This window comes from Microcebus murinus, chromosome 13 (assembly GCF_040939455.1).
Source record: "Microcebus murinus isolate Inina chromosome 13, M.murinus_Inina_mat1.0, whole genome shotgun sequence".
NCBI lineage: Eukaryota > Metazoa > Chordata > Mammalia > Primates > Cheirogaleidae > Microcebus > Microcebus murinus.
Genome location: NC_134116.1, coordinates 81,462,113 through 81,488,368, shown reverse-complemented (window position 1 = coordinate 81,488,368; position 26,256 = coordinate 81,462,113). Strand labels below are relative to the sequence as shown.

At 41.9% G+C, this 26,256-nt stretch overlaps 2 protein-coding genes and 1 pseudogene across 5 annotated transcripts in view; 2 read left to right on the top strand and 1 right to left on the bottom strand.

Annotated features, from left to right (window-relative positions):
- Positions 1 to 14,743, top strand: part of PARP4 (poly(ADP-ribose) polymerase family member 4) — a 78,764-nt gene extending 64,021 nt beyond the window's left edge. Inside the window, exons 32-34 of the mRNA XM_076009570.1 lie at positions 1,652 to 1,751; positions 9,291 to 9,426; positions 14,456 to 14,743. Of these exons, the coding sequence (XP_075865685.1) occupies positions 1,652 to 1,751; positions 9,291 to 9,426; positions 14,456 to 14,651 (432 nt within the window). The 3' untranslated portion in view covers positions 14,652 to 14,743. The remainder of the gene's footprint in view (positions 1 to 1,651; positions 1,752 to 9,290; positions 9,427 to 14,455) is intronic.
- LOC105878846 (mitochondrial import inner membrane translocase subunit TIM14 pseudogene) lies at positions 11,438 to 13,053 on the bottom strand (annotated as a pseudogene).
- Positions 14,744 to 18,220: 3,477 nt separating the features above from the next.
- MPHOSPH8 (M-phase phosphoprotein 8) overlaps positions 18,221 to 26,256 on the top strand; it is a 29,505-nt gene continuing 21,469 nt past the window's right edge. For all 4 annotated transcript variants that reach the window (XM_012778617.3, XM_012778616.3, XM_076009568.1 and 1 more), the window contains exon 1: positions 18,221 to 18,541. In XM_012778617.3, coding sequence (XP_012634071.2) covers positions 18,329 to 18,541 — 213 coding nt within the window. In that variant the 5' untranslated portion in view covers positions 18,221 to 18,328. The remainder of the gene's footprint in view (positions 18,542 to 26,256) is intronic.

Genomic DNA, 26,256 nt, shown 5'->3' with positions numbered 1-26,256 from the left:
GCCTCCAGCCTTACTACCACTTTGTGATATGGGCAAGTCAGATAACCTACGGCTCAGTTTCCCCATCCCATATCAGGGATAATGATGGTGTCTACTTGTGGAGTGGTTTTGAGGTTTCAACAGGATAATAGCTGTCCGACTTCCCTAGGCGAGGCAATGCACATGAAAGCCTCTAGGGGGCGTACTGCAGATGGTCCTGGCTCTGCTGCTTGCTAGCTGTGTGACTTTTTTTTTTTTTAGCGTATTATGGGGGTACAAGTGTTGAGGTTACATATATTGCCCACCTCCCTCCCCCCCGCTGTGTGACTTTTGACATGTTGCTTAACCTTTGTGTGCCTCAGTGTCTTCATTTACAATGCAGGTATAATAATAGTACCCCCACAAGAAGCAGCTAAAAAGATAAAAGAACAACATCTAGTTCTATATGGGTTGGCACATATTAACATTGCTGTCATTTTTCAAATTATTGCTGTGGATCCTTTCACCTGTGCCCTTGCCTAGGACTGTATCCTCCTTTTTGCTCCCTGTGTTAGTTCCCCCAGGCCTGGGGTCTGTCTCCTGCAAGGTCAGGAGCCCCACTTGCAAGCTGACCATATTCTACTACATGCTGGGGCAGGCAGGGGGTGGGAGACACAGGAAAGACAGTTTAAAAATTATCATCTTCATATATCAGGCTATGTGAGGGTACATTTTCTCTAGCATGAAAGGAATCATGCTAGAGATCTACTGCACAACACAGGGCCTATGGCTAACAATATTGTGTACTTAAAAATTTGCTAAGAGATAGATCTTGTGTTAAGTGCTTTTTTCGCAAGAGGAAACAAAGCAAAACAAGAGAAATTTTTGGAAGTGATGGATAAATTTATGGCATCAATAGTGATAATGGCTTAATAGTATCATGGGTGTGAACTTCTCTTAAAACTCATCAAGGCTGGGCGCGGTGGCTCACGCCTGTAATCCTAGCACTCTGGGAGGCAGAGGCGGGTAGATTGCTCAAGGTCAGGAGTTCAAAACCAGCCTGAGCAAGAGCGAGACCCCGTCTCTACTATAAATAGAAAGAAATTAATTGGCTAACTAATATATAGAGAAAAAATTAGCTGGGCATGGTGGCGCATGCCTGTAGTCCCAGCTACTCGGGAGGCTGAGGCAGGGGGATTGCTTGAGCTCAGGAGTTTGAGGTTGCTGTGAGCTAGGCTGACGCCATGGCACTCACTCTAGCCTGGGCAACAAAGCGAGACTCTGTCTCAAAAAAAAAAAAAAAAACTCATCAAGTTGTATACATTAAATATATATGGCTTTTTGTATGTCAATCATACAAAAAGTTTTTTTAAAAAAGGGATCATGCCAGTTAAAAGTTTGAGAAACATTGGTGCAATGCAACTGCCAGAAGAAAAAAAAATATAGTACCATTTTAAAAGTCTCTACAGATAAAACTCTTTCCAGAGTTTTTATAAATGCCACCAGATACTTAGTGACCATAGTGTTTATGAGACTCCAAGCAATACTATGTCACTAGTCTATGAAGAATTTTGATTTTACATTTTTTAAATAATTAACTGAATTGGAAAATTGAAACATTTTTTTCATAACATAACTTATTTTGTGATGAAATTCAATAACATGACTTAAATTTGTTTTCTTAATTTCATAGGATGGCTTCTGGAAACTCACACCAGAACTAGGATTTATATTAAACCTTAATATAGATGCTTTACACAGCTTTCTTGAAGAAAAAGGCATTCAATCTCTAGGTAAGTCACCATCTTTCATTAAGTCACTATTTTCATTCATTTTTCATTTATTCATAGGCATATTCCTAACTGTTATAAATTATTGTATAAACTAGTATATTAATATAATAAGTATGAAAGTTATATATGAATGGAATCATATTTGTTAACCATCAAAGGAAATAGGAGACTGGTTTCTGTCATATCTTTACCACTTGTTAGAGTATTGTCTGCGCAAATGTATTAGCATAAGTAACACCAATTGCTGTAAAGAAACAAAACAAAATCTCAGTAGTTTATCACAATCAAAGATTACTTTCTTACCTGCCTCATGGTCAGATATTGGTCATTTGGAGACCTTGGCTCCTTCCATATTGTGGCTTCACCCCTTTCAACATGTGGCATCATCCGGGTAGACAAGAGGAAGAGCACTAGTCACAGAGCCCCGCCCAGGTACAAAGAGGCTGGGAAATGGACTTTTTAAAAAGCCTTGTGTCCAGGACAAGCAAACAGCTTTGATGAGCATCTAGCCAGCCTCTGCCAGAGCAGAGGATCTGTTTCTTATTGTGACAATGAAGGGGACAGATGAGGAGGTCCTGGGTATCCTTGAATCAGAAATTGGTTTGAAGGTCAAATGCTGGCCCTGGGATAGGAGATTTTTTAAAGACTAAAATAGACATTAAACAACTAGCCAGCAGTCAAGGATAAATACAACAGTAGCGTCTAGCTGCTCTGACACACCCCTGCAACGTCAGGGTGTTCCTATGCCAGGCTGCATGGGTGGGCAGATGCACAGCCCGTTTGTCCTGTGCTAGGCTAAAAAGGGATGGTAACAGTTTGCACGAGAAGTGGTGCTAAGTCTCTTGCCAATAACAGTTATTAACTCTGGGCAAAATATTTAAAAATCACTCTTTGAAAGCCTGGAACACAATCCCAAATAGGCAGAAACTGGAGAGGGCACAATCTTTGAAGGAAGGGAAGTAAACCTGAAGAATTCCACATTTATCCAGCTTCTCACCTAAAGGCACATCTCGGTGCATAAGGCACACGGGAGGTTAGAACTAAAAGAGAGTCTTCATGCCGTGGGGTTGGAGTTTGAGGCAGCCAGAATGGCTGCAAGTTAAGGGTGAAAGTCTTAAAAAGGAGGGAGCCACAGAGCAGGGAGGTCTGAATCCAAATCCAAATTCCCCGAAGATCCTTGGCTCTCCTCTAGCCCACATATACACAGGGTAGAACCTCAAGGAATACAGAAAAAACACAACAACTGGGAAGCTACAGAGTGAGCAGAGATTCCAGCTGCTGCCAAGTGCTGGGGTGACAGAGTTTGGACTTCCAGTAGCTCCAAATTAGAGTTTACAAATGTCTTTTCACTGAAACCATAAAAGGGTCATGTGACCATATCTATGATCAAGGACTGTACCCCACAGTACAGATTTTTGAAAAATCAAAACAGGCCCACCCTAACAAAGCCTAAAGCAGAGCCTTCACAGAATCTGCTGGAACAAAACTGAGTAGGATAGCATAATAGAGACTCTCTATAAGATGGTATCTTTTTTTTTGAGACAGAGTCTCACTCTGTTGCCCCAGCTACAGTGCCATGGCATCAGCCTAGCTCACAGCAAACTCCTGGGCTCAAACGATCCTCCTGCCTCAGCCTCCCGAGTAGCTGGGACTATAGGCATGCACCACCATGCCCAGCTAATTTTTTCTCTGTATATATTTTTTTAGTCAGCCAATTAATTTCCTTCTATTTTTTAGTAGAGATGGGGTCTCGCTCTTGCTCAGGCTGGTCTCCAACTCCTGAGCTCAAGCGATCCTCCCTCCTCAGTCTCCCAGAGTGTTAGGATTATAGGCGTGAAGACATTATCTTTAACGGTCGTTATAGAATGAAAATTTAATAACATATGAAGGAACAGGAAAATATGACTTGTCAACAAGAGAAAAAAGTGGTGTGTAGATGCTGACCTATAGATGGCCCAGATGTTGGAATTAGCAGGCCTGGACTTTAAAATTGCTATCATAAGTATAGTGAAGGATTGATTTACCAGAAAAGGAGGACAGAGTGGGTGAATAGGTGGGATGGAATAGATGGAAATAGATGGAAACTGTAAGAAAGAACCAAATAAAAATTTTAGAACTGGAAAATGCAGTATCTGCAATGAAAAGATCATTGGATGGGCTTAATAGTAGAATGGACACAACAGGAAAAAAAGATCATTTAATTCAAATTATAATATAGTAAACTCAATAAAAGTATCCAGCATAGAGAGAAAAAATAGAATAAAAAAAGAACAGAAGATCTAAGACCTGTGGAATGATACCAAAAGGCTTAACGTGTGTGATGTGGTTCCAGAAGGGTGACAGAAAAATATTTGAATAAATACTGACTGAATTTTTTCTGAAATTGATAAAAGACATCAACTTACAGGTCTGAGAAACTCAGCAGATCTCCAGTTTATCCTCCAAACAGGATAAACACCAAAAAGACCACATTTAGGGAGATCAGAGTCAAACTGCTGAAAGCCAAAGATAAATCTTAAAAGCAGCCAGAGAGGCCGGGCGCGGTGGCTAATGCCTGTAATCCTAGCACTCTGGGAGGCCGAGGCAGGCGGACTGCTCGAGGTCAGGAGTTTGAAACCAGCCTGAGCAAGAGCGAGACCCGTCTCTACTATAAATAAAAAGAATTGGCCAACTAATATATATAGAAAAAATTAGCCGGGCATGGTGGCACATTCCTGTAGTCCAGCTACTTGGGAGGCTGAGGCAGGAGGGTTGCTTGAGCCCAGGAGTTTGAGGTTGCTGTGAGTTAGGCTGACGCCACAGCACTCACTCTAGCCTGGGCAACAAAGCGAGACTCTATCTCAAAAAAAAAAAAAAAAAGCAGCCAGAGAAAAAGGACATGTTACATTCAGGAGAACATGTGTAAGAATAAGAGGTAATGGGCCGGGTGCGGTGGCTCACGCCTGTAATCCTAGCACTCTGGGAGGCCAAGGCGGGTGGATTGCTCAAGGTCAGGAGTTCAAAACCAGCCTGAGCAAGAGCAAGACCCCGCCTCTACTATAAATAAAAAAGAAATTAATTGGCCAACTAATATACATAGAAAAATTAGCCGGGCATGGTGGCGCATGCCTGTAGTCCCAGCTACTAGGGAGGCTGAGGCAGGAGGATCACTTGAGCCCAGGAGTTTGAGGTTGCTGTGAGCTAGGCTGACGCCACGGCACTCACTCTAGCCTGGCAACAAAGTGAGACTCTGTCTGAAAAAAAAAAAAAAAAAAAAAAGGCCGGGCGCTGTGGCTCACGCCTGTAATCCTAGCTCTTGGGAGGCCGAGGCGGGCGGATTGCTCAAGGTCAGGAGTTCAAAACCAGCCTGAGCGAGACCCCGTCTCTACTATAAATAGAAAGAAATTAATTGGCCAACTGATATATATATATAAAAATTAGCCGGGCATGGTGGCACATGCCTGTAGTCCCAGCTACCCCGGAGGCTGAGGCAGAAGGATCACTCGAGCCCAGGAGTTTGAGGTTGCTGTGAGCTAGGCTGACGCCATGGCACTCACTCTAGCCTGGGCAACAAAGTGAGACTCTGTCTCAAAAAAAAAAAAAAAAAAAAAAAAGAGATAATGAAAGCTAGAAGATAATGTAATAATCTCTCTAAAATACTGAAAGAAAAAACCCTGTAAACTAAAAATTCTATATTCAGCAAAACAGATGCTTTAAAAATGAAGGAAAATATATGAGTTCTACCCAAAATATGCATATCAAACCTTTGGGTTCCAGTTAAAGCAGTACTTACCTATATCCCAGCTATTTAGGAGGCTGAGGTGGGAGGATCACTTGAGCCAGGAGTCGAGGCTGCAGTGAGCTAGCATTCTGTGAGCACGCCAGTGAATGGCCACTGCACTCCAGCATGGGCAACAGAGCAAGACTCTGTCTCTTAAACCAACAAACAAAAAAAGAAAAGCATTATTGTACCTAGAAGGAAATTTATATCTTTACTTAATTAATTTTTATTAGAAAAGAAGAAATATTGAAAATCAGTAAGATAAATCTAAATTAGAAGAACAATAAAGGCCGGGCGCAGTGGCTCACACCTGTAATCCTAGCACTCTGGGAGGCCGAGGCGGGGCGGATCACTCGAGTTCAGGAGTCTCTACTGTAAATAGAAAGAAATTAATTGGCCAACTAATATATATAGGAAAAAAAATTAGCCGGGCATGGTGGCACATACCTGTAGTCCCAGCTACTCGGGAGGTTGAGGCAGGAGGATTGCTTGAGTCCAGGAGATTGAGGTTGCTGTGAGCTAGGCTGACGCCACAGCACTCACTCTAGCCTGGGCAACAAAGCGAGACTCTGTCTCGAAAAAGAAAAAGAAGAACAATAGAAATAGAAACCCACTCTTACAATGATAAGAACAGAAATTAACTAAATTGAAAAACATTCTTTGTGGATAAGAGAAAAAAAGGAAGAACAGAGAAGTCAGATTTTTAAAAAGATTAATAAAAAATGACACATTTTTTATATGACAGAGCAAAAGAAGGCATATATAAACAATACCAAGAATAAAAGGAGATATTTACTACAGGTAGTAGAGAGATTTAAAAAATAATGAGCTCTTATGAACATTATGTCAATAAATTTTATTTCATTTTTATTTATCTATTTTTTAGAGACAGGGCCTTGATGTGTTGCCCAGGCTGGAGTGCAGTGGTGCAGTCATAGTCCATGGCAATGTCAAACTCCTGGGCTCAAGTGATCCTCCTGCCTCAGCCTTCCAGTAGCTTCATGGTGCACATCAAGCTAATTTTTTTATTTTTTGTAGAGATGGGATCTCAACATATTGCCCAGACTGATCTCAAACTCCTGGGCTCAAGCAATCCTCCCGCCTAAACCTCCCAAAAAAAGTGCTGGGATTACAGGCATGAACCAACACTCCCGGCCAGGCCAATAAATTTCATAATTTAGATGAATCTGTAGAAAAATATAATTTACAAAATACAGCTCAAGAAGTACAAAGCCCAGATAATTCTATAGCCAATTAAGAAAATTGAAATTTAAGATCTTCCCAAAAAGGAAACACTAGGCCAAGAGGTTTTATCCCCACATTCTACTAAACATTCAAGGAATAGATAATTCTAATCTAACATAAAATATCACAAAATATAAGAAAAATAGGAGAATACAGTTCATTTTACTAGCATAATTTGATAACAAAATCTGGCAAGGATTATAATAGTATCAAAAAGAATAAAACAGGAATAAATTTAGCAAAAGAAAGGCAAAACTTTCATGTAATAACTGAGAACAACAACAACAAAAAAGGTAAGACTTGTACACTGAAAACCACAAAACATTTTTGAAAGAAATTAAAAAAGATCCATATAAATGGAAGACATCATGGATTGGAAAACAATACAAATCTCCAAAATTGACCTACTTATTCAATGCAATCCCTATCAAAATCCCAGATTATCATTTTGCAGAAATTGATAAGTTGATCCTAAAATTCATGCGGAGATGCAGAGACCCAGAATGGGTCCATTGATTTTTGACAAGGGTGTCAAGACAATTCAGTGAGTAAAAGAACAGTTCTTTCGACAAATGGTGCTGAGAAAACTGAATATCCATCTGCAAAAGAATGAAGTTGGATCCCTTTCTTATAAATGTTAGAATGAAAACTGTACAGCTCTTAGAAGAAAGGAGGAGTAATCTTCATGACTTTTCATTAGAAAATACTTTATTAGGCTGGCTATGGTGGCTCATACCTGCGATCTTAGCACTTTGGAAGGCTGAGGCAGGAGGATAGCTTGAGGTCAGGAGTTTGAGACCAGCCTGAGCAAAATATCTATCGAGACCTCATCTCTAAAAATATATAAAAAAGATTAGCCAGGCTTTGTGGTGCACACCTGTAGCCCCAGCCACTTGGGAGGCTGAGGCAAGAGGACCACTTGAGCCCAGGTGTTTGAGACTGCAGTGAGCTGTGATTGCACCATGGCACTATAGCCTGGGCAGCAGACTGAGACCCTGACCGCCCCCACCCCCCCCCAAAAAAAAAAACAAAAAGAAAAGAAAAACTTTTAGGGAAAATTTCTTTATGATTCTAAGTTAAGGAGAATTTTTAGACTTTGTATTTTGAAATAATTTTAAAGTTGCAGAATGGTATGAAGATTTTCCATATATCCTTCACCCAGTTTCCCTAGATGCTAACATTTTAACATGTTTGATTTATCTTTCAATACAGGAATTTCTTTCTTTCCTTTTTTTTTTTTTTTTTTTTTTTTGAGACAGAGTCTTACTCTGTTGCCCAGACTAGAGTGCTGTGGCATCATCCTAGCCCACAGCAACCTCAAACTCCTGGGCTCAAGCAATCCTTCTGCCTCAGCCTCCCAAGTAGCTGGGACTATAGGCATGTGCCACCATGCCCTGCTAGTTTTTTCTGTATATTTTTAGTTGTCCAGCTAATTTCTTTCTATTTTTAGTAGAGACGGGGTCTCGCTCTTGTTCAGGCTGGTCTCGAACTCCTGAGTTCACACAATCCTCCTGCCTCGGCCTCCCGGAGTGCTAGGATTACAGGCCTGAGCCACTGCTCCAGCCAGTGTCTTTCTTTGAGAAGGTGAGGGTGGAGAGTGGGTTGGGGCACTTATACAGGGGAGGCTTCATCTTTGTGATACCGTCTTTCTTTTAAAGAAAAGTCTTTGAAGCAGATGTAGGAAAGTGTTTGGAGTGATGAGCTGGGCAGTGGATGGGACGTTAATCATACTCCTTTCCTTATGCTTGAAATGTCTCATAACCAAAGAGCCACAGCGCTAAGTGGCGACATGGCTTTACATGTTGTAGTGATACAGCAGTGCCGGCCATCAAACATCTTCGGTGGAAATAAAGATGATTCACCTGGAAAACCATCAGATGGCTCACTGTGGCCCTAATGACGGTGAAGATAGACGTGGAGACTTAGAATACAATTGGTTTCATGAAATGTGCACTTGGAAAAATAAGAGTATTTCAAAACTAATTTTTGTATATAAAAATTTCAAAGATGACTTGCATTTTAAAAAATAAAAATGGGTTAATTTCTGAGTTCAATATATGTAAACATTCATTTTTTAAATTTTGATATGTTGTAATACAGTAAAATATCTTGATTTGGATACCTGTTGGTACTAATCACTAGAAGTAATTTGACAGATTGGCATAATCAGTCATACCTGTTGTTTGCCATTGTATATTTAGGTTGACTCTTCCAAGCCTAGAAATTGGCATTTTTCCCATCGTGCGGCACAGCTGCTCTGGTTGTTGACAATGGCAAGGGAGGGCGCACTGGATACAGCTCAGCTTCCTAACAACTGTCAGGATAACACGATAGGCACATGTTCCATCTTTTATTTAGATAGCAGGCTAACTAGGGACCTTAATTAGCCTTGGAAGAGTATTACAGAGTTTGATGATCTGCTAATGTATTATGGCTTAACTGTAGTATAATTCTTTAATGGAAATTGTATAAACAGGCACAGTTTGAGATGCAGAGTTTCCAGCAGACATAAAGGAGTTTTTTTCCCCTTTTAGGTATAAAAGGAAGAGAATGTCTCCTGGACCTAATTGCCACATTGCTAGTGCTACAGTTTCTTCGAACCAGGTTGGAACACAAGGGAATAGTCTTCAAATCACTGATGAAATTGGATGACGCTGCTTCCATTTCCAGGTGCCTTTAACTGCAGTATTAAGCAGCTCATTTATATTTTCAACCATTTCTTAAACCTTACAAGCAGCTATCGGGGAATTACCTCACATGTATTTGCTATGTTGTAAGTATTCACAGGTAGCAGCTTGCCCACAATCCCCTGAGGGAGGCAGAGCTGACAACGTTTTTGCCTGAGGCTGCACAGGAAGACTGGGGTTCAGGGGGTTACCTGTGGCTTATGAGAGCATGGCTCTCCTGGCTCCTGACTTGGTACTTGTCGTCACTACAACACATTGATCCCGTGTGCTTTTGGAAGATTCTCCATATTATTGTTGGTTTCGAACTCCTGACCTCGAGCAATCCACCCGCCTTGGCCTCCCAGAGTGCTAGGATTACAGGCGTGAGCCACTGCGCCAGGCCAACCACCATATGATTGTTGGGACCAGGCCTGTTCCCAATAATGGCAGGGCTAGATTTCTCCTAATTTACTTTGTTTTGCAGTTTTAACTTTGGAACTCTATGTAAGTATTTTACATAATAATTGGCCAGGTGTGGTAGCTCACCACCTGTAATCCTAACACTCCGGGAGGTCAAGGTGGGAGGATCTCTTGAGGCCAGGGGTAAGCAACAGCAAGACAACCCCCCACCCTGGTCTCTACAGAAAAATAGAAGAATTAGCCAGGTGTGGTGGCCTGCACCTGTAGTCCCAGACTTGGGAGGCTGAGGCAGGAGAATCGCTTGAGCCTGGGAGTTTGAGGCTGCAGTGAGCTATGATGACACCACTGCACTCTAACTGGGGGACAGAGTGAGACTCTGTCTGAAAAAAATTGTTGCATAATAATGTATAAAGTTCAAACTCAAATAGGCCAGGCATGTTGGCTCACCGAGGTAATCCTAGCATTTTGGGAGTCTGAGGTAGGAGGATAGCTTGAGGCCAGGAGTTTGAGACCAGTCTGAGCAACATAGTGAGACCCTGTCTCCACAAAAACAAAAGGAGGATGGTTTGAACCCAAGAGTTTGAGGTTGCAGTGAGCTGTGATCGCATTACTGCCCTCCAGCTTGGGTGACAGAACAAGACCCCATCTGTAAAGAAAAAGCAAAAAATGTTTAAGCAAATAGATAAACAAGTAATCCCTAAAAGTAGGAAGCAAAATGAAACAAATCTAACTATAAATCAAGTTGGTGGCTTAACCACCCAAAGAGGAATGATTTAAGGTGACTTTAAAACACAGTACATAATCTGACTGTACCTCCCCAGTGGAATAGCACCTAAGGGTGAGAAGAATTGCAAAGAATTCTTATAGTGAGTACCGCTGATTTTGTTACTTTGGAAGATAGATAGATATTAATATTGTTAGGAACTAAGATGTATAAAATCAAAGAAGTTAAGTGAAGCCTCCTGAATCCTAAACTTGAATTAGGTGAGAGAATAGAGGAACATATTAAATTACACCATGGACGTGCAATCACCGAAGTCTGTGATGTGAGAAAGTAAATGGTAAGAGAAAAAAGCTAGGGCAGGTGGAACCTGTAAGTAACCTCAAAAGATGTATTAACCAAAGCCAGGGTAGACCTTGTTTAGATCCAGATTTGAAAACCCACTGTATTAAAAAATGATGAGATTGGCCGGGCGCGGTGGCTCACGCCTGTAATCCTAGCTTTCTGGGAGGCCGAGGCGGGCGGATTGCTCAAGGTCAGGAGTTCGAAACCAGCCTGAGCAAGAGCGAGACCCCGTCTCTACTATAAATAGAAAGAAATTAATTGGCCAACTAATATATACAAAAAATTAGCTGGGCATGGTGGCGAATGCCTGTAGTCCCAGCTACTTGGGAGGCTGAGGCAGCAGGATTGCCTGAGCCCAGGAGTTTGAGGTTGCTGTGAGCTAGGCTGACGCCATGGCACTCACTCTAGCCTGGGCAACAAAGCGAGACTCTGTCTCAAAAAAAAAAAAAAAAAAAAAAAAAATGATGAGATAATCAAAGAATTATTGATAACTATTTTTTTATGCTAAAATGTTTTTAAAAACTGTAGCTCTGAGGTATTTTATTATTAAAAGTTGGTATTCATATACATAAACTAATATGAACTTAAAATTCATCATACATTTATTTCAGTTTTTAGCTTGACCTTCTAGTAAATCTTTAGCTTCATTGATTTTGGCTGCTATATAAGGAGATCCTCCTTTGTCTGGATGATTTAAGAGCATAATTCATCGATGAGCATCTCTTATTTTTCCTTTATTGGCAGTAGGGCTTACACCTAGTACTAATGCTGCTTCCCGTTTTGTCATTTTGGGTTCAAACCCACCTCTGTAATAGCCACCACCGAAGGCAGATTTTGGTAGACTTTGAAAAACTTGTTTTACCTGAGGTTCCATATGCTTCATGGCTTGCAAAACATAACGGCCTGCAAATCCTACAGCAGCAGTGATCAGTCAGACGGCTACCACTGTACCGGCCATGGTTCGGGCTTGGCTCCCTGCTTCCACCAGGAGCGTGTACCGTCCCAGCCCAGAGGTCGTGGCCACTGCCTGCGCCTTCATCAGAGACGGACGCGTCCGCAGGCCGCAGGCACAAGCCTCCCTATTGATAACTATTTTTAAGTGACATGTTTAAAAGTAATTCTTATCTCTCAAGATACATGTTTACAGGTAAAATTAAAATAAATAAGTACAACTATTTTTAGCCTCTCATAAAGACTGATTAAATTCTTTATTCCCAATAGCATCAAACGTAAAGTAGGTACTCAGAAAATTCTGAATTGAACATTTCATTGTATGTAATGTATACCTCCATGTTTTAAAAAGCAGCACCTCTTTCATTTGCCAAAACAACTCCTTGAAAAAGGTGGGAATTTATTAAATAAATATCAAGAAAAACCACTTTGAACAACTAATGGATGAGACTAAACAAATTAGTATTTGATTTAATGGGCACATCCAATGAGGTCCTTCTATGTAGAGTTTTCCCAACTCTGACAGCCATTAGAAAGAACAAGGATTAACTTCCAACCTGCTTTTGAACTGTGATCATCACAAAGTAGTAAAACTAAGATTCCCAAAATTGATGAAGTATATTCCAGCATATTGCTCTTACTATATTACTGCTATTGTGTGAGTAAAATGGTTTGGTGGTATGTTAATAAATAAGACAAAACTATGTTATATATTTTTATTTCCTATTTATCATCTGTTTAAAATTTTTTTCCCCTATAAATTCTGTTTCAAGATGCACATTACATCAGGGTATATAAGCAAGATTTTCCTCCTAGTTAGATGGTCAACCAAAAAGTTTAGAGGCCAACTGGACTAATAGAAGGCCAGTTGAGGCTGGGCATGGTGGCTCACGCCTGTGATCCTAGCACTCTGGGAAGTCAAGGCGGGAGGATTGCTCGAGCTCAGGAGTTCGAGACCAGCCTGAGCAAGTGCAAGACCCCGTCTCTAATATAAATAGAAAGAAATTAGCCAAACAACCAAAAATAGAAAAAATTAGCTGGGCACAGTGGCATGTGACTATAGTCCCAGCTACCCAGAAGGCTGAAGCAGGAGGATCATTTGACCCCTGGAGTTTGAAGTTGCTGTGAGCTAGGCTGACGCCACAGCACTCTAGCCCAAGCAACAGAGTGAGACTCTGCCTCAAAAAAAAAAAAAAAAAAGCCAGCTGAATTAGTGAAAATACTTAAAATCAGTTCTGTTGCTTTCAGCAATTAGTAACTATAAGTACACTCATAATTATTGGGAAGTGCCAGTCTTTTAAACACTTTAGGCGTGCTCATCATTTCATATGTTCATTTCATCACAACATTCAGCCAACACCGAGTGTTTGCTCTGTGCCAGGGTCTGTTAAGCATCTTAAATCCGTGAGTTTTATTAGTTCTCACAACAAACCTATAAGACCTCATGTTATCATCATTGAGGAATCGGAGACTCCCAGCACTGAATGAAGTTGCAGTGTCGCTCAGCCAGCACTGTGTGGTTGCAGCACGAATTCAAACCCAGCTGTCAGCCACCACACTGTACTGAGGGCCCTTTCCCAGGTTACAGGAAAAAATTGGGAGCATGGAGGGAATCTTCAAAATGTTAAGTCCCCCAGCCCCTGCATAGAATTTTAAAACTTTGGTGTATGTTGCTAGGTGTTCACATACACATTCTAGCAGATTACAGAACAAACAAGGAGGTAGTTAGTTAATATTAATGAAAAATCTCAGAATTTTTCAGAATCTTAAATAGACATGAATATTTGACAGTCTTGAATATTCATTTGTGTCCACATCATTTTGTGGACACAAACTTGATGTTTATATGTTATGCACGTTTTACTAATAAGTTGTTCCCGGTTTATGTTACACGAGTAAATGTACACCAGTTTCATAGGAGATTCTCAGAGATTCTGCAAGCCCTTGATCAAGCTGAGAAATCCTAGTACAACAAAAAGGAGAGAAAAACAGCAGCCTAATTTGTAAAGTAGAACTTGAGTTTGTGCTTGAAGAAGAGTGGATTTAGATCCAGAAGAGTAGACGGGGACAACAATGCTTGAGTTGTCCTGGAAGTGGCACGTGGAAGCCGGGGAGTGATTACACTTGGCAATGCAGAGAGTAAGCTCAAGCAGTCAGACTGGTAGAAAGAAGAACGTTCTTAAGATGTCAAGGAGAACTGCTTTTATTAACACCTTGACTGCCACACTAGAAAAAAATTTTTTTCCTTGGGGCCACGGTGTTTTATTATGAAAATAGAATAAAATTTTGAAACAAAACGATCCTTTCTAATTTAATGAAAAATTTGTTATTTTTTTTATTGTTTTCTGTGTGTGAGTTATATGCAACTTAAAAAGTAGTTCACGTGGCTCCCAAGGTAAAGATACCTGTGAGTTGCATATGCTTCACGAGGCCCCGGGCGCAAAACTAAATACAACTCACACGGCAGTTAACGTGTTAAATATCTTAATTTTTGACAGAGTCATTTTGTCCAATATAATGTGATAGATTTAGTAACTCATTACCTTTCACATATAATTATATTCCAAACTCAATGGAAACATTCTTTTTACCCTAGGAATATTCCCTGGGATTTCGAGGCAATAAAGAAGGCGAATGAATGGGTAAGAAGAACTGAGGGACAGTATCCATCTATCTGCCCACGGCTTGAATTGGGTAAAGACTGGGACTCTGCCACTAAGCAGCTGCTGGGACTTCAGCCCATAAACACCGCTTCTCCTCTTCACAGAGTCCTTTGTTACAGTCAAGGGTGAACCGAATGAAATTGGATTTGGATTTTAAGCTCTTCTCATGCTTCTGTGTAGAAAATAATCAAACGTTAATAAATACCTGTCATGAAATTTAATTATGATTTCATTTAGTGTAGCAATCAGTCCCTTTAAAATAAGGTAAATGGAAGCAGAATGCATTGTTTTAACCAACTAACAAGCAATAATAAAATGAAAATTATGATATTACAGTTTTTTGTGTTTCAAAGTCTTAAGGCGATGAGAGACACGTATGGATGGTCGTCAGGACTCGTTTCTGTCTCCTGCTCAGGAGTCTTGTGGAAGGAAAGCCGCGTGCCCAACTGTGCAAGCCTGGAAGCAGCAGAGCCTCTGGTTGACTCGCTCCTGGCACCGCCTGTCTCCAGGCCACGGTGCAGACTCCCCAGTGTGGCTCCTGGGTCTGCAGATGCCTGGATCCACTTATCACTTAGAGAACAGAGATGCCCCACGCAGTTCTGTCACAGATCTGGCTTTTGGTGTTGCACATAAAAACTTATCTCCAGACCGAATGTCATCTAGGTTCTCTGCTATGTTATCTTGTAGAAGTTTTCTAGTTTTGCATTTTACATTTAGGTAGGTCTACGATCACTTTGAGTTATGTTTTGTGAAAGGTGTGAGGTCCCTTTCCACTTACACAACCACACTCTCTGCAGAGTCCTGAGGTAGCGCAGGACATCACATGGCCAGGGGACTGGGTGCTGGTTCAGGTTTCTCTTCCTCTTCATGTAAAGCCACTCCCCTGATGACCCATTAATCCATGAATGGATTAATCCATTAATGAAGGCAGAGCCCTCATTACCCAATCGCCTATTAAAGTCTCCACCTCTCAATACTACCACACTGGGGATTAAGTTTCAACATGAGCTTAGACAGGGACAGACATTTAAGCCATAGCATCTGTCAAAATATAAATCACTATCCTCTTTGACCTATAAATTCCCTAATAGAAATTCTACTTTTAGAAATTTATCTTACAAGGCCGGGCACGGTGGCTCACGTCTGTAATTCTAGCACTCTGGGAGGCCAAGGAGGGAGGATTGCTCAAGGTCAGGAGTTGGAAACCAGCCTGAGCAAGATCGAGACACTGTCTCTACTATAAATAGAAAGAAATTAATTGGCCAACTAATATACATATATAAAAAAAAATTATCCGGGCATGGTGGCACATGCCTGTAGTCCCAGCTACCTACTTGAGAGGCTGAGGCGGCAGGATTGCTTGAGCCCAGGAGTTTGAGGTTGCTGTGAGCTAGGCTGATGCCATGGCACTCACTCTAGCCTGGGCAACAAAGCGAGACTCTGTCTCAGAAAAAAAAAAAAAAGATTTATCTTACAGAAATATGTAAATACACATTTCCTATATATATTAATATACATATATATATTGCAATTGTAAAACAATAGGCCATAGAGCTCATTTAAAAAATGTTTGTATGGGTGTTTGTATATGTATGGGATAAAAACTTGTGATATCATATTACAAACTGGTTACCTTTGATGAATAGGAACTTTATTTCCATTTTATATATTTTTAAATTAATTGAACGACTTTTACCATGAATATATGTATTAAATTTATTTTATTTCAAAAATACATAAAAGCAGAGAATAGTTTAAGGAACCTACCAAGATTTAAAATATTTAAAGTAAGCCAGGCATAGTGGTTCACGCCTATAATCCTAGCACTCTGTGAGCCCGAGGCAGGAGGATTGCTCAAGGTCAGGAGTTTGAAACCAGCCTGAGCAAGAGTGAGACACCGTCTCTACTATAAATAGAAAGAAATTCATTGGACAACTAAAATTATATAGAAAAAATTAGCTGGGCATGGTGGCGCATGCCTGTAGTCCCAGCTACTTGGGGGGTGGGGGGCTGAGGCAGAAGGATCGCTCAAGCCCAGGAGTTTGAGGTTGCTGTGAGCTAGGCTGAAGCCATGGCACTCTAGCCCAGGCAATAGAGTGAGACTCTGTCTCAGAAAAATAAATAAATAAAATAAAATATTTAAAGTATGTTGCCATGTTTTCATCTCAAGTTTTTATAAACCTAAAACAGTCTTCTCCTTCTTCTTTTGCCTTTGACTTGAAGAAATAGGGTCAGTTGTCCTACGGGATAATCCCACATTCTGGATTTGTCAGACTGTTTCCCAAAGGCCTGAGTAGATTAAGGATCAACATTTCACAGGAGGCATATAGTCTGGCTGTTCTACTCTTAGTAACATCGATCAGTGGGGTTTACAATGTGAAGTTGTAAACCCCACTATAAACCTCCCCCCAACAAATAATCTGTGAATACCCAGTTCCTCATCAACTTTTCATTTAATGGCTTTGTTCTCTGGCTCTTTTCATGCAATATTATGATTTTCTAACTTTTAAAAAATACTTATTATCTGGAATTCTTCTGTAAAATTGAGCTTTCCCCCATCAACTAATATTTATTTGGTTACAAAAGTATTTGAAATCTCCACATATATGTAATTGTGAGAATTGTTGTGTCTTTCTTTATAGACTGAGTGGTCCCAGGTAGGCGGACACTATGCTCTATTGATCTTTGTATTACTATTCCTAATGCCTAATATAGTGATAGTACATAGGATGCATTTAATAAGCCAAACAAATAATAAATTTTTGAGCCAACTTAAAGATCTGGTGAACCTCTCTGAAGAGATTTGCTGGATCATAGATTATTCTTTAGTTAAACCTCAGAGACTTGGCAATGAGGCCCATCTTGTAATTAAGTTTACTATTCAAAGCAACAAAAATAAAAAGCTCGCTGCCATAAGGACTTCAGTTGCATATTTGAAATTCAAAGTGAGAAAAAATATATTACCCTTATGTGGATTTTCCTAGCAGGATTTTGCTAACATTGGGTGACTGTCAAGTAACCATAACCTGAACAAATCTTTTCATCAAGTTCTCCCATATTTTCAACGAAAAACCAAAAAGGTACTACTACAACTTGGAAAACGAATGCTTTAAACCTTCATACATTTCTTTTTCGTTTCATTTTGTTTTGTTTTGATATACAGGGACTCCTCTTTGTTGCCCGGCTAGAGTGCAGTGGTGTGATCATAGCTCACTGTAGCCTCAAACTCCTGGGCTCAAGGGATCCTCCCAACTCGGCCTCCCCAGTTGCTGGGATTCCAGGCGTGCATTTCCTTATCTTTAAAACATACCTATTAAAATATAACAGCGGCATGAGTTATATTTGGGTCAGTCACATGGCGTGGGGTGGGGAACCTGCAGCCTTGAGGCCGAAGGATTTCCTGAGCATCCGTTCTGCCCGGCTGGGACTTGGGCACCAGTCCCTTCCCTACAAAGTCCCGGGCTCCGCCCGCCCCGCCTCCGCCCCGCGCCCAGGCTCCGCGCCGCGGCCCCGCCCATCCTCTTGCCGCGACCCCTTCGGCCCCGCCCGCAGACCGCGTTCTTCCGCCCTGGGCGGCCCCCCCGCGCCACCCCCGGCCCTCGGCCCGCCCACCTGCTTCCCGTGGCTTCTGCGCGCCCGCTTTTACGTGATTGGTTCCTGCACGTGTCACTCCAGGGCCCAGAGCCCGCCATTGGCCGGTCTTCGTCACGCCGCCGAAGAGGATTAAGGCCGAGCGCGGAGCGCGGGGAGGCTGGGTGAGTGTCGCAGCCGGTTTCCCGCGGCGGTTTGCCGAACTCCCACCCACCATGGAGCCGGTTGTGGAGGGAGCGGCCGCGACCGCAGGTCCCGTGTCGGGCGCCCGCGCCAACGATGAGCCCCCCGAAGTCGAAGAAAGAGTCGGAGCAGCGGTGGAGGAGAAGGACGCCGCCGCGAGGGGAGCGGAGCCCGTCGGGGACAGCGAGGAGGACGGAGAGGACGTGTTCGAGGTGGAGAAGATCCTGGACATGAAGACCGAGGGGGTGCGTGCGGCAGGGCCGCGCTCGCGGGGCGGAGGCCGGGCGGCGGAGACGCCGGGGTGCGGGGACCCGGCGCGGGCGGGGGCGCGGTGACACTGCCGAGCGGGCTCTGGGGCCGTGTGCGGAGTGCGCCCGCGAGCTCGGAGGGTGGATTGGCCGCGGAGCGGGCTGTCGGCAGGGGCCGCACCGGGGAGGGACTGCTGCGGCCGGGGCGTCTGGGTGCGTGGCGGGCCGCTAGCCCCGCGGGGAAGGGGCGGCGTGAGACGGCCGAGTCGCGTTTCTCTTCGCGGTCCGCGGTCCGCGCCGTGATTCCTAAGCCCGTGACCGATCCTCTGAGGTGTAAAGTCTCTAGGAATCCCCGTCAGCCCTCGGAGTGGGATCCAGTCTCACTCTAGAGGGAGGCGTTCAAAGGTCTTCAAAGCCTGGCGGGCTTCGTTCCTCACCCCCACGGTCGCGCGGGTGCAGCCTCGCAGTGACACCTGAGAGTCATCGTCACGCATGCCCTGGCGCTTAACTGCGCTCCTGGCCTGACCGTTGTCTTCCCTGTCCTTGTGGTGAAATCCTACCCCGTTTTTAAGGCCTCAGGGTCCATTTCTCTGGGGAAAGCCTCTCGTTAAGACCTCCATGAAGGCACTGAAGACATTATTCTTCATGTTTGTTTGTCCCAGATTGTGCGCTCCTTCAGGCCTGGAGGGGAGCGTGGACGCTTGGAAAACAATGTTTTAATAGTTGGGTGTGAGGTGACCAGGGGGCCCATGCAGTGGTCGGTCTCTGTGTTGTATTCTTTTTATTGTCTGTTAATTCTCATGTGACTTATGTTACTTTGTGTTAATTTTTTATTCAGCAAACACTTGTTTGTTTTATCAACTGCTGTGTGCCAGATGCTGTGTTAGGTCCTCACAGTATAGAGATTAATTGAAGCCTACACAGTTGCAGACACTGGAGAGTTCTCTTGACCAGGGAAATAATTGAAATCCAGTGTCATTAATAGTGTTACTTGCAATACAGCAAAGGTAGAAATGTGGTTATGTATAGTATAATTTCTCCAGATATATTGTAAGCACCTTGAGGTGAGAGGAGAAGCCAGTTGTGGACTGTTTTGTATTGCCTGCATTTAACACAGTGCATGGCACATAGAAGGTATTTAGAAAATGTTTGTCTAGGTGGGTAATATCTTTAGAATTAAGATGATTCACCTATCCCTACAGTGTTTAATTTTGCTGGCCTCAAAGAATTGTAGGCACTGTAGGCCCTGTGTTTTAGTTTAAAGGTCGATGAAACTAAGAAACTTAACTGTTATAAGTAAGGCAGTTAGGCTTTAGTGATAAAAGGTTGAGTTAAAATTCTAGTTCTTGGATTTTTAGGTGCTCTTATTAAATAAACGATTTATAAGATGAAAGGTATTATGAGTTCAGCAGAACTCAGCTGTGGCAGTTGATCTATTAGCTACTGAGTGAGCCAGCTAGTTGTTCTGCCATCTAGTCATTCACAAACATAGGGGTTCTGATAGTGGTTTGCTAGGCTTCCTCATAGTCTAAGGGTTTAAAATTAATCCAAAAAACTGAAAAATTGACTCTTTACAAATTTGTATATTTCCTTTTTAAAATATTTTTCTTTTTCTTTTTTATTTATTTATTTTTAGTTGGCCAATTAATTTCTTTCTATTTTTAGTAGAGATGAGATCTCAACTCTTTCTCAGGCTGGTTTCGAACTCCTGAACTTGAGTGATCCTCCTGTCTTGGCCTTCCAGAGTGCTAGGATTACAGGCATGAGCCACTGCGCCCAGCCTTATATATTTTTTGTTTGCTAACTTACATATGAATAGCTGGCCTAAGAACTATGGAAATATATACATACACTATTCCAACACATACATTATTATTTATAATTTATTTAGGGTGATAGAATAAGTGAATAAGCAAAAAATTAAATTCTAATACTGCATATTGTTTAATTTCCAAATATTTGAAGATGTTACGTTTATCTTTTTAAAAATGATTTCTAGGTTGTGTTTTGGTCAGAGGATATTTTCTATATTATTATGGTCTTTGACATTTGTGGAAACATGGTTCATGGTCTAGCATGTGGTCATTTCTGGTAAATGTTTCACATGCACTTGAAAATAGATCTTCAATTGTTAGGTGAAATTGGTCAGGTTTGCTAACTGTGCTGTGATGTTGAGGTAGTGCTTTGCTTTTGGGGGGGGTTCTTGATTGCGCTTTCTATGTGTTTCCCTGTAGAGATGTGTTTAAATGTCCTATTTTGATTTAGTCCTTCCCTTTCTTTGTAAATTATATAATTTCTGCTATATATGCTTGTTTTGAGTTTTGCTTTGGAATTATTAAATGTTTTTGGTGAATTTAGTTTTTGCGGGGTTGGGGAGGTGGTTTTTTTTAATCCAGGCTAGTCTTTCTACTTCATAATCATAATATTGATTGTTGTAACTGTTATTTTTTAATGTGATACCTGTTAAAGTTATACTAAATTTTTACTTCTATTACTAACATGCTTCTAGAAAGGATAATAGTCTGTAACCTTTGTGTACAGTGGAGAGCTGCTTGAGCTCTTGTTCCACTAAGGAGGTTTTAGGAAAAACCCAACCTGCTAATATTCGGTAGAAATCCATTGGAATGCTTAATTACAGTTGTACATTTCTATTAACATTTCATATTCATAATGCATTCAGACCCACTGGCCTTGATTTCTTTTTTGTTTTGTTTTTGAGAGACTGAATCTCACTCTTGCCCAGGCTGGAATGCAGGGGTGTGATCATAGTGTACTGTGGCCTCAGACTCCTATCTCAGCCTACCCAGTAGCTAGGACTGCAGGTGTGGGCCAGCACAGCCAGCTAATTTTTTTTTTTTTTTTTTGAGACAGAGTCTCACTTTGTTGCTCAGGCTAGAGTGAGTGCTTTGGCGTTAGCCTAGCTCACAGCAACCTCAATCTCCTGGGTTCAAGCGATCCTCCTTGCCTCAGCCTCCCGAGTAGCTGGGACTACAGGCATGCACCACCATGCCTGGCTAATTTTTTTGTATATATATTTTTTAGTTGGTCAATTAATTTCTTTCTATTTTTAGTAGAGATGGGGTCTTGCTCAGGCTGGTTTCAAACTCCCGACCTCAAGCAATCCACGCTCCTCGGCCTCCCAGAGTGCTAGGATTACAGGCGTAGGCAGCACATCTGGCCTAATTTTTAAAATTTGTTGTAGAGATGGGATCTCACTATGTTGCCCAGGCTGGTCTTGAACTCCTGACCTCAAGTGATCCTCCCATCTTGGCCTCTCAAAGTGCTGGTATTGTAGGCATGAGCCACCAGGTGTGGCTGTTTTTTTTTTGTTTGTTTGTTTTGTTTTTTGAGACAGTCTCGCTTTGTTGCCCAGGCTAGAGTGAGTGCCGTGGTGTCAGCTTAGCTCACAGCAACCTCAAACTCCTGGGCTCAAGTGATCCTCCTGCCTCAGCCTCCCTAGTAGCTGGGACTACAGGCATGCGCCACCATGCCCGGCTAATTTTTCTATATATATTAGTTGGCCAATTAATTTCTATTTATAGTAGAGATGGGGGTCTCGCTCTTGCTCAGGGTAGTTTCGAACTCCTGACCTAGAGCAATCCTCCCGCCTTGGCCTCCCAGAGTGCTAGGATTACAGGCGTGAGCCATCGGTTCCCGGCCGGTGGTGGTGGTGGTGGTGGTGGTTGTTGTTTTTAACAAAAATTTTAAGCTAACTATCTAGTATATATGATCTGGTATGATAGTAGGGTTATCTCCTGCCTTTTACTTTGGCTCATCAGTTAAGCTAAATGAAAACTTTGACTATCAAGAAAATAGACCAGGGACAGAGTGGGGCAAGGCCAGAGCTTGAGGGCCTTGCTGAGGGCAGTCCCTGGTGCACCAGCGCCCCGCCTCCCTGTACTCCGCTGGCCCAGGGCTCCTGGCTCACCCTCCTGCCTCTCCATCCCCTGTCGCCTCCAGACTGGTCCCACAGGGAACACAGGTTACCCAAATCATGTGTTTTCATAAGGCCTCCTGTTTTCTGAAACTGCTTGTTAGCCACCTATATTAAAGTCATCCTTGCAAGAAATGGGACAGAAGAAGCCAAACAGCACATTCAAAGAGAAGGTCCATGTGAGATTTTTTTTTCTGGGAATTATTGGGTCTCCCTCTGTCACCCAGACTGGAGTGTAGTGGTGCGATCACAGCTCACTGCTGGGCTCAAGCAGTCTACCTGCCTCAGCCTTCCGAGCAGCTGGGACTATAGGTGTGTGCCACCATTCCTGGCTAATTTAAATTTCTTTCTAGAGATGGGGTCTTGCTATGTTGCCCAGGGTGGTCTTGTACTCCTGGCTTCAAGCAACTCTCCTACTTTGGCCTCCCAAAGTGCTGGAATTACAGACATGAGCCACTGTGTCCAGCATCTTATTCAGAAATATACAATAATACATTATTAACTCTAGTCACCCTGCTGAGCAACAGATCTCACAACTTATTCCTCCTATGAATATGAAACTTTGTACCCTATAATTAGCAGCTCTCCATTCCCTCCCTCTAGACCCCACTCCAGCCCCTGGTGACTATCATTCAACTCTCTGTGAATTTGACTTTTTAAGATTACACATATTTGCCAGGCGAGGTGGCTCACGCCTGTAATCCTAGCATTCTGAGAGGCCGAGACGGGCAGATCGTTTGAGGTCAGGAGTTCGAAACCAGCCTGAGCAAGAGTGAGACCCTGTCTCTACTATAAATAGAAAGAAATTAATTGGCCAACTAATATATATAGAAAAAATTAGCCGGGCATGGTGGCGCATGCCTGTAGTCCCAGCTACTCGGGAGGCTGAGGCAGGAGGATCTCCTGAGCCGAGGAGATTGAGGTTGCTGTGAGCTAGGCTGACGCCATGGCACTCACTCTAGCCTGGGCAACAAAGTTGCCCTGGGCAACTCTGTCTCCAAAAAAAAAAAAAAATTTAGCTCTTTGACCCTTTTTAGTTAATTTGTTATGAGGTGTGAGGTTAGGGTCCAACTTCATTTATTTGCATATAGAAATGCAGTTATCCCAGTGCAGTTTATTTCCCCATTGCACGGACTTACCACCCTTATCAAAAATCAGGTGGTAATAGATGTTTGGGTTTCTCTCTTAACTCTATGTCCTTTTTCTGGCACCACACTAGTTTGACTACTGCAGCTTTTTAGTGACTTTTGAAATTAGGTAGTATGAATCCTCCAATTTTGTTCTTTTTCAAGATTATTTTGGCTATTCAGGGCATCTTACAATTCCATCTGAATTTAAGGATTGACTTTTCCTTTTCTGCAAACAAGGCTATTGAGATTTTGATAGAGATTGTACTGAATCTGTAGATCACTTTGAGTAATTTGATATCCTAGCAATATTAAGTCTTTCTACCTAAGAACATAGAAAGTATTTCCATTTACTTAGATTGTCTTTAGTTTTTTTAAGGAATGTTTTATAGTTTTTAGTGTACAAGTCTTCTACCTCCTTGGTTAAATTTATTCCTAAGTATTTTATTCTTTTAGATGTGATTGCATTCTTAATTTTCTTTTCGGATTGTTCATTGCAGATGTATAGAAATACATCTGATTTCTGTATGTTCATCTTGCACCCTGCAGCTTTGCTGAATTCATTTATTAGCTCAAGTAGCTTTCTTGTAGAATTCTTTGGGATTTTCTATATGTAGGATGATGTCATCTGTGAATACAGATAGTTTTAATTCTTCCTAAGTTAGATGTCTTTTATTTCTTTTTCTTTCTTTCTTTTTTTTTTTTTTTTTGAGACAGAGTCTCACTTTGTTGCCCGGGCTAGAGTGAGTGCCCTGGTGTCAGCCTAGCTCACAGCAACCTCAAACTCCTGGGCTTAAGTGATCCTCCTGCCTCAGCCTCCCGGGTAGCTGGGACTACAGGCATGCGCCACCATGCCTGGCTAATTTTTCTATATATATTAGTTGGCCAATTAATTTCTTTCTATTTATAGTAGAGACAGGGTCTTCCTCTTGCTCAGGCTGGTTTCGAACTCCTGAGCTCAAACGATCCGCCCACCTCGGCCTCCCAGAGAGCTAGGATTACAGTCGTGAGCCACCGCACCTGGTCTTATTTGTTTTTCTTATCTAATTGCTCTGACTAGAACTCCAGTATAATGTTGAATAGCAGTGGTGAAACAGGCACATAACAGGTAATTTTTTAAAGAAAAAATGTAAACGACTTAACAATTCTGTAAGTGAAGATGGCATAAACAGGAGTTGGCAAACTTTTTTTGGTAAATGGCTATATAGTAAATATTTTAGACCTTGCAGGTTGAGAGGCAAAACTAGGGTTTAAAGTTAGTGTTTCCTGTTATGGTAGAAACGTGGCCTCCTTTTCCTGTAAAACCTTCCTTGCTTCTGTGAAACACAAGCACGTGATCTCTCTTGGGAACTCTCCAGAATGTGTTCCACACATCTGTCTTGGGCACTTACACATACTGCCCTCACAGTATTGGAGAACTTTTCATGTGGAAGCAGGTTAAGAGCATGGACTCTTAGCTGTGTGATCTTTGACTAGTTACTTTATCTGGAAGCTTTAGTTTTCTTATGTATGAAATGAACAATAGTACCTAGTGCATGGGATTGGTGTGAAGATAATGATGAGCTAATAAATGCAAAGATTTAGATAGTGCATGACACATTGTAAAGCAGTTTTATAAATGTAATTCTTCTTTTGATTTGCTTTCAGGCATTTAAAAATATAAAACCATTCTTAGCTCACAGAATGAGCAAAAACAGGAGTTAGGCCCTGCTATGGTTTGCTGACCCTGAGGTGGGCTCTTTATCTTGTGGGAGTATAAATTGGACCATCTTTTCTGGAAGGCATTGGCAGTGTTTTTTAATAATCATTTAATGGCTTTTTTTTTTTCCTTTTGAGATGCAGGTCTCGCTGTGTTGCCCAGGCTGGCCTTGAACTCCTGGGCTCATGTGGTCCTTCCACCTCAGCCTCCTAAAATAGCTGGGACCACAGGTGTGTGCCACTGTGCCCAGTGAATAGCCATTTAAAAAAAAAACTCCATTGATGTATTTTTTGGGAGTCTATTTTAACAACCTAATCAGAGATGCACAAGGATATTACAGCTTTATTTATAGAAACAAAAAATTGGAAAGAAACAAAACCTTTGTAACAAAAGGAGAATTTTTGTTGTAGTTATGATGTAATGATCTTCAGTCACTAAAAATCACGTTTTTGAAAAATATTAAAGAAGTGCTTGATATATAAGTGTAAAAGCAAGATTAAAAATTATATTATCCAGTGGTTTGTTTTTGTTTTTTTGTTTTGTTTTGTTTAGATTTTTTGAGACAAAGTGTCACTCGATTGCTCAGGCTAGAGTGCAGTGGTGTGATCACAGCTCACTGCAACCTCAGACTCCTGGGCTCAAACAATCCTCTTGTTTCAGCCTCCCAAGTAGCTGAGACCACAGGTGCGTGTCACCATACCTGGCTAATTCTTCTATTTCTCATAGAGATGGGATGGGGTGGGGTTTTGCTGTGTTGCTGCGGCAGGGCTTGAACTCTTGGCCTCAAGTGATCCTCCTGCCTCAGCCTCCCAAAGGAGTAGGATTACATGCGTGAGCCACCATGCCTGGCCTCTATCCCAGTGTTTTAAAAAACATACCATATATATGTTAATAAATGCATAGGTGAAGGAAAAGAGATCAAATTGTTATCATTGTCTTTGGATGATTTGTT